The sequence below is a fragment of the Urocitellus parryii genome, chromosome 1, assembly GCF_045843805.1.
Source record: "Urocitellus parryii isolate mUroPar1 chromosome 1, mUroPar1.hap1, whole genome shotgun sequence".
In the NCBI taxonomy this organism is placed as follows: domain Eukaryota; kingdom Metazoa; phylum Chordata; class Mammalia; order Rodentia; family Sciuridae; genus Urocitellus; species Urocitellus parryii.
The window spans coordinates 132,390,116-132,399,132 of NC_135531.1; the positions used below are offsets into that span (position 1 = coordinate 132,390,116).

At 37.4% G+C, this 9,017-nt stretch overlaps 1 protein-coding gene and 1 pseudogene across 1 annotated transcript; both read right to left on the reverse strand.

Moving 5' to 3' along the window:
* Positions 1–3,334: 3,334 nt before the first annotated feature.
* On the reverse strand, positions 3,335–4,574 carry LOC113177150 (large ribosomal subunit protein uL3m pseudogene; annotated as a pseudogene).
* Positions 4,575–7,541: 2,967 nt separating this feature from the next.
* LOC113177151 (olfactory receptor 2Y1B-like) lies at positions 7,542–8,480 on the reverse strand. The gene has a single exon (XM_026381681.2). It carries the CDS (start codon positions 8,478–8,480, stop codon positions 7,542–7,544), a length of 939 nt encoding a protein of 312 aa, XP_026237466.2.
* Between the last annotated feature and the right edge of the window lie 537 nt (positions 8,481–9,017).

Below are 9,017 nucleotides of genomic sequence, written 5' to 3' on the forward strand. Positions count from 1 at the left end.
AGAGACAATACCCCTAAATACAGTTACCTCACACTTGATACATTTGTCAAAAATATACATTGGAGAAAAGGTAGCTACTTCAACAAATGGTGCTGGGAAAACTGAAAAATCTCTGTATTGTAGAATGGAAATTGAACCCCTATGTCTCACCCTGAACAAAAGTTAACTCAAGTCAGATCAAAACCTAGTAATCAGACCTGAAACCCTGCACCTACTAGAAGAAAATGTAGATCCAACACTCCAACATGTCTTAATATCTAATTTGCAAGAAGTAAAATCACGAATCAATAAATGGGATGGTATCAAACTAAAAAGCTTCTTCACAGCAAAGGAAATAATAACATGAAGAGAGAGCCTATAGAATGGGAGAAAATATTTGCCACCTGCACCTCAGAAGGAGCTTTCATTTTCAGGATATATAAAGAACTCAAAAACTTAGCACCATAAAACAAATAAACCAATAAAAATGGGTAGTAAATGTTGGCACGGATTGGGGGAAAAGGTATGCTCATATATTGTGAGTAGGACAGCAAATGGTTGCAACCACTTTGGAAAGCAGTATAGAGATTCCTTGAAAAACTAGGAATAGAACTTTCATTTGACCCCATTGTCCCACTCCTTGGTTTATATCCAAACATTTAAATTCAGCATAGTATAGTGACACAACCCCATCAATGTTTATAGCAGCACAATACACAATAGTTATGGAACCAACCTAGATGTCCTTCAACAGATGAATGGGTAAAGAAATTGTGGTATTGAAATGGAGTGTTAGTTAGCCATAAATAAGAATAACTTTATGAAATTTGCAAGTATATGGGTGGCCCTGGATACTATCATGCTAAGTGAAATAAACCAATCCAAAATACCAAAGGTCAAATATTTTCACAGATATGTGGGAGCTAACACACAATAAAAGGGAAGAGGGGAAGAGCAGATATTCAGTAGATTAGACAAAGAGGAAGGGAGGGTGGATAGGAAAATGAAAGGTACTGAAATAAATTTGAAATAATTTTTCTAAGTATTTATATGAATACAACATAATGAATTTCACCATCATGTACATCCATAAGAATGGGATCCTAACTAGAATAAGATATATTTCATGCTTGTACAATTATATTAAAATGAAATTCTACTGTCATGTGTAACTAAAAAGAACCAATAAAAACAAGTTTTTAAAAAAATTTGTCTAACAAAAGAGGTAAAGAACCTATGAAAACCATAGAACACTAAAGAAAGATATTGAAGAAGATCTTAGAAGATAAGAAGACCTCCCATATTATTAGGTAGGAAGAATTAATATTGTCAAAATAGCTATACCACCAAAAATAATATATAGATTCAATGTAATTCCCATCATTATTCCAATGATATTCTTCACAGAAAAAGGAAAAGTAATCCTGACATTCATTTGGAAAAATAAGAGGCTCAGGATCACTAAAGCAATCCTTAGTGAGAAAAGTAAACCAGAAGGTATCACAATAATACACCTAAATTATAATACGGAGCAATAGTAACAACCACAGACAGCATGGTATTAGCACCAAAATAGGCATGAAGACCAATAAAATAGAATAGAAAGCACAGAGAAAACCACATATAAATACAGTTAGCTGATACTATACAAATGTACCAAACACATATGTTGGAGAAAAGATAGTCTTTTAAATAAATGGTACTGGAAAAAAATGGAAATCCATTTGTAGTAGAATGAAATTTAACCCCTGTATCTCACTCTGCACAAAACTCAACTCAAAATGGATTAACTATGTACATATTAGACATGTACACCTGTGCCTGCTAGAAGAAAATATAGACATTCCAACATATTAGCTCAGGAACTGACTTAACAAGAGTCCTAAAGCTCAAGAAGGAATATCTAATCAATATGTGAGATAGCATCAAATTAGAAGCCTTCACAGCAAAGGAAACCTGAGTATGGATAGCCAACAGAATGGGAGAGAATCTTTGCCAACTGCTACTCAGGGCATTAATATCCAAGATTTCATCTCACTGCAGTCAGAATGGGAATTATCAAGAATACAAGTAACAGTAAATGTTGGTGAGCATGTGGAATAAGGCATACTGATTCATTGTTGGTGGGCCTACAAATTGGTGCAACCAATCTGGAAAGCAGTATGGGGATTCCTTAAAAAACAGGAATGGAACCACCATAAGATCTGATCCGGCTATCTCGCTACATGGTATATATTCAAAACATTTAAAAACAGCACACTACAGGGACATAGCCACATCAGTGTTTATAGTAGCACAGTTCAAAATAGCCAACCTAGGTGCTCTTCAACAGATGAATAGATAATAAAGAGAATGTGGTATACAAACATAAGAATGTGTTACTCAGCCATAAGAAAGAATGACATTATAGGATTTGCTGGTAAATGGATGGAACTGGAGATTATCATGCCAAGTGAAATAAACCAAAAGTCCAATGTTTTCGCTGATATGTGGAAGATAATACAAATAAAGAGCAGAGAATAAAAAATAGAGGAAAGATCAGTGGAATAGATGGAGAAGAATGTAGGGAAGGGAGGAAGAGTGTAATAGGGAAAGACAGTGAAATGAATCTGACCTAACTTTCCTATATGGATGTGTGAATATAGCACAGTGCATTTTACCGTCTTTTATACCCTTAAGACACTAATTTTAAAATCTCCTAAGTAAATAGCAGAAAGGTCAATATAATAGAGTGAAGGGAACAGAGGAGGGAGCGGAAGGGAAATGGGATGTAATGAGGACTGAACCAAAGTACCATGCTTCTATAATTATGTCAAAATGATTCTTAATGTTATGTATAACCAAAAAGAACCAATAAGAAAAACAAAGAGCAAAGAGAATAATCAACAAACTGAAATTCAGCCTAACAACTGGGAAAATATATTTGCAAACATGTAACTAAGAAGAAGTTTATGTTCGAATTTTATAAATAACTCTAAAGATTAAATTGGAGAAAATAAGGACCCATTTAGAAATGGGCACAGGAATTTCTCCAAAGATATCAAAAGGGTCCAAATACATATGAAATATGTTCTGTATCTGTAATCATCAGGAAAATACACACTGAAGCCACTATACGTTTCCTTTTTTTTTTAATTTTAGGATAATGTTTATTTATCCAAATAGGTCACATCATAGTCCCCATATGGCTTTCTGTTTCACAATCACCCCTTTACAAACAATGATGAATCTTTAATGAAAGTTAAATTTATAAACACTGTAAGATAGTTCAGGAAATATGTAGTTTAAAAAAATGAGGTCCACAAATTACAAATATTTTTTCTAATATACAAACTGTCAATTGGCAAATGCAAGCTACTTAACTGGTTTATTTAATGTGGGAATTTTTCTAAAAAAACTTCAGTTGGGGTAAGTGATATATTTATGCCCTTTGACAAAGATGACAGGTATAGTATTGTTGTGACTAAAAACGAAGTATATAATATTACTGCTTTAGCTCATTAAATTTCACAGAATATGTAAGATTCTGCCATGTCCAATGAGTTAGGCAAATGTAATAGAAGGTGCAGTGGGCTGAAACACGTTTTCATCACACAAATCTTCTGGTAGTTCTTCTTCATCTCCATCAGGAAAATACGTAGGGAATGGTAAATTTTTTTCTGAAATCCTTATATGCAGGCAGATGAGAATCTCTGACCTTTACTAAACAATTTGTATGTCCAGGTACAGAGCCATTTACATAGATTATATTGTGCTTTGTGTTTATTCTCCACACTTTCAGTCCAAACAATGTCTTATCTATGTTTCCCATTTGTCCAGGCATTGTAGTTCCAGGCCAGACTCTGGCAACATCACCAGTTGAAATAGCTCCAGGTCGCCTATGGGTTTTCCTTTGACCATGAGTGGCAGGCTGGCCTTTAAATCCCCATCTTTTCAATGACACCTTGAAAACTTTTACCAATAGTTTTGGCTGTGACATCCACATACTGTCCTGGATGAAAGTGAGCAGCATAAAGAGGAGTGCCTGGTTTAATTACAGCATTATCTGTTACATTAAAGATTTTAATTTTCTGTTTTGGTGGCGATCCATGTTCTCGTTAAAATTTCACTACAGATGTAGGTTTATGGAAACGTGATACAGTTTTTCCTCCTACAGTCAGGGCCGCGGTTTTTCCATTATGGTTTTCCGTTGGAGTACATTTTAGAACATGGCAATCTTGTACCTGAAGTAATGTGACTGCATGTTTCTGACCATCCTTAGTCCACAGAGGCATCACACCCAGTTTCACAGCAATAAGGCCAACTCTGGAAGAACCTGGTTCCTAAGGATGTATAGGCCATGGTTCATCTTTCAGAGGACTCATTTTACTTGCTAATTGGGCTTTATCTTCATCAGAGACCAGCTGCTTAACGAATGAGGCATTTTCTTCAGAAAGATGCTCAGACCACCAAGTACTACTCTTGCCTTGGAGCCCTCTAGCAAAAAGCCAGATGTTTGTTCTACACCCCAAGCTCAGGTTAGCACCCAAGCCGCCTCCGCTTGCGCAGCCCAGCACCTGGGCGCCTGCCTGAGCCAGCAGCCTCCAATCTGGCATGAAGCGGCAGAGGAGGACTCGGTTCCCGACACCTCAGGGTGCTCCGCTTCTACTTTAAAAGCGTCCACACTCAGGCACCTTGTGTTCCTAGCTGCCGGTCTGCTAAAATCCTCTGCGACAGAAAGAGAACCACAGTAGCAATTTCCGGCCCCTATATGTTTCCTAAGGAAATTAAAATTAGAACTATCATACAATCCAGCAATTCTTCTTTTGGGACATGAAATTACCACCTCACATCATGTCCATTGTAGTACTATTTACCATAACCAAGATGTGGAAACAACCTTGGTGTCCATTGATGGACAAATGAATAAGCAACCTGTGATATGTAGTCACAATGAAATATTATTCTTTCTTCAAAAAAAGAAAGCAATCCTGTCATTGGACATAGTGTGAATAAGCCAGGAAGACACGCTGAATGAACCACACATAGAAAGAAAATATGGCATTATCTCACTTTTTTAAAAATATTTTTTAGTTGTAGATGGACATAATACCTTCATTTTGTTTATTTTTATGTGGTGCCAGGGATCGAACCCAGTGCCTCATGCGTGCTAGGCAAGTGCTCTACCACTGAGCCACAACTCCAGCCCCTATCTCAATTTTAGGAGAAAAAAATTTTAAAGGGTCAAATTTACAGAGATGGAAAATAAAGCACTGGTTGCCATTTGCAGGGAGTTGGGTAGAAATGGGGAGATGTAGATCAAACAAGTCCAGAGATATAATGTACAAAATGAAGATAGAGTTAATAAAATTGGGTTGTTAGGGACTTTGTTAAATAGATTTAATCTGTTCTTGTCATCAAAAAAGTCAGATGTGAGTATCCCATGAGATGAAACATATGTTAATGTGCTTCACCAGGATGACCATTTCACTCTCTCAGTGAATCCCATATCATGCTGTGAGCCTGAAATGTAAATAATAAAATGTATTCTGAAAATTAATGAATAACTATTAAACAATCCAAAGGAAATGGATGCCAATGTGTTCACATTCCATTACATGCAGGAAAAATCACCTTTAATTCCCTGTATCAGACTGCCAATTGAGGGACTATAGAAGTCATTCACCGGTTCTGTCAGGATTAGAGGACCCATGATCCCTGATGATCAATTAGCCATTGCCAGAGTGAGAAGATCCAGCAAAACCCAAGGGATGTTGATTTCCATGGAGATGACATTTGCTTCCCATAAGATAGGATTTGTAACAAAGCCATGCTATATGTGCCCCAATATATCAGTTGCCTCTTAAAATTTCTTGACTATGAGGTACATGCTCCAATTAATATAATTGAGTGGCTACATTCTCTGCAAGCTAGTAAAATACCAACACATTACCACAAAATAATTATTATTAAATACAGTTCTGTTTGTTCAAATAAAGCCTTCTATTAGGTGTACATATGTTTAAATTATTTAGACCTTGATACACAAGTGTACAGAGAAAAAACACAATATTTCATGAGGATTATTGGTTGGTGTCTTGAATTAATAAATATAAAAAATATAGATTCTTAGGCAGATAAAATTTTGAATAAGAGATTTAAATATTGAGTATCCACTTTATGTCTGGGTAATTTGAAATAAGTCAGTCTCCTGAAAAGTAAAACTAATAGGAAGAGGGGATAAAGCTATATTTCATTTTGTAAGAATTAACTGTGATGATGTAGTATAATGCATAGCATAATGCTTAAACTATATATTCCTTTGGGAAGGGGAAAATATGGCCCCTGACCAAAATGTAAATAAATCAGAAGAGTTTAGAACACTGACCAGAATCAGTGAAGTACATTAAACCCCCTCCAACCATGTTTCTTTCAAATCTAAATATTCCTTCATTACAATTTTGTTCTGAGAAAACAGAACTGGTGGATTACCTTTAGAATCTCAGAAGCCTGTGTCTCAGCTTCACTCCATATTTGCCATGTGAACATGTATAAGTTGCTTAAACCATTGGAAACTTAATCTCATCATGAGTAAGCAGGGAATACTACTACTCTCACAATGATGTTGTTAGGATTAATGACAATATTTGCAAAACAAGTTTTCCAAATATTAAACAAATATAATGATTGTTCGGGAATAAATGGTGATTCACTCAATGTGAAATTTATGGACACTGTTAAAGGTTATGAACAAAGATATTTCTCTCTCTCTCTCTCTCTCTCTCTCTCTCTCTCTCTCTCTCTCTCTCCCCACACCCCCTCCATTCTCTTTTTCTTCTTGATTTGTGATGCTCTGATTTATTCTTTATTCTTTTCTATTTAACTTCCTCTTGGCTCATTTTTCTTATGCCCATTTCTTTTCTACTCTCTTCTCTTTCACGAAAATGTGTTGTCTATGACACCGAGCAGCATTTCTGAGACTAGAGGTGCATCCAATGAGACACTGATTTCTCCTTTTACATAATGCCTCCCAGTGATCTTGCCTTTTTCTTTGAGTAGTAAGTGACATTTTGTATGCTTCATGAACTACCTCTGATCATTATCTTCTTACTTGCTCCAAGTATTATAGAAGGCTAGCCACTTCAAGAGACTTTAAAAACAGGCCCCTAGATGTAAAGGGACATGTCCAGGGTAACAATTAATAAGAAGAGTAGGCCTCAATCCAAGTCCTTTGCCTTTGGTTACAATGTGATCTATATGGCATGATGCTGGGAAGATATTGGAGTTCTGAATTAATTTTACTTTGACTCTCAGACTTGTTAAGAACCTATCTCCACCACCTACAAATGGATACAAGGCATCCACTTCCCAAGCATTATAATACAAATGCTTAGTCCTTTTTGCACATTGATCACAGACCCAGAACTAGCAAGCATCTCAATATGTTTTCTCTTCCCACTTTCAAACGCAGAAGAAACCAAAACCCTAAGGCCTTTCTACTAACCAACTGCCTTGCAAGAACAGGTCGGGTTTTATAATTGAAGAGCTACCATACAAAATTGTATTGATGTCCCTTTCCTCTTCTACCCTGAGTTTCTGCCTCTTCCTGCTATCTTTTTCAGAGCCCCCTTCACATCCTTGTTTCTTAGGGTATAGATCAAAGGATTGAGCATGGGGGTAATTATAGTATAAAAAAGGGCAACAAACTTTCCTTCACTCTCAGAGTAGCTACCTGTGGGTTGGAGGTATGTGTAAATAGTTGACCCATAAAAAAGAGAAACCACCAGGAGGTGAGACCCACATGTCCCAAAAGCTTTTCTGCGCCCAGCCATTGACTTGATCCTCAGCACTGCCTGAGCAATGTGTGCATAGGAGCCAACAATCAGTGCTGCAGGAAAGACCAAGATTATGGCGCGGGCCACAAACATCTTGGCCTCTGTGCCTTCTGTGTCCTCACAAGCCAGCTTCAAAAATACAGGCATCTCACAGAAGAAGTGGTTCAGGTAATGGAGGCCACAGAGAGGCATGGCCATCATGAGGCTTGTCTGAATCAGAGAGTTCATGAGACCTCCCATCCAGGCAGCAATAGCCAGAGTCAGGCAGAGAAGGGGGTGCATAATGGTTGTGTAGTGGAGTGGACGACACACAGCAGCATAGCGGTCAAAGGCCATCACCACCAAGAGCATACTCTCAATGGAACCCAGGGCAAGGACAATGAAGAGCTGGGCCACACACCCTCCATAGGTGATGGTCCGGTCAAGTCTGGAGAGGTTGATCAGCAGCTGGGGCACAGTGCTGGTGGTATAGCAGAGGTCCAGGAAGGAGAGGTGGCAGAGGAAGAAGTACATGGGCGTGTGCAGTCGAGGGTCCAGTCTCGAGAGAGCGATGATGGTGGTGTTGCCAATGAGAGTTAGGGAGTAGAGAATTGAAATAAAAACAAAAAGGATGAGTTCCAGTTGTGGCCAATCTGAGAAGCCCACCAAAATGAAGCCCTCTCCAAAACTGGCATTGAAACTTCCCATAGCCTCGCTCCTGCACAAACAGCAAAAGAAAAATTCAATGGATCCTATGAGAAACTTGGGTTAAAACATTTCACAATAACAACTAAATACATCCAAAACCATATTTTTATTTTATACCTTGCTATTCAATTCACTTCTGTTCAGTCTTCTATTCTGACTCTTTTCTTTAGACTCCAAATCACTATATTATGATTGATGTCATCTGTGTTTGAACCACAGTGCTATTGCCTATCTGTGACCAGACTTTAGCCAGGATAGGATGGATATGATGCCTCTTGGTCTGAAAGTAGAGATGATGTATTGCCTCCCTCACAGCAGTGAGATGAGGACCTAACCTGACACACTTTCTTATAATCTTTTTTGATTTTTTTTTATCACAAGTAATATCAACTTTTCACAGCAACTTCTTATGCCTATCCTACTTATCAGAGTTTATTAATGTGGATTATCAGCTAATAATGTGAGCACTACTTTTAAAATGCAAATGTGTAAAAAGTGGCATTATTATTCTATTTTACTTTGCTTCTCTTCTTGACC

Excerpts from the sequence above, each read along its gene's own strand:
- LOC113177151 (XM_026381681.2), bottom strand. The coding sequence starts at position 8,480 with ATGGGAAGTTTCAATGCCAGTTTTGGAGAGGGCTTCATTTTGGTGGGC.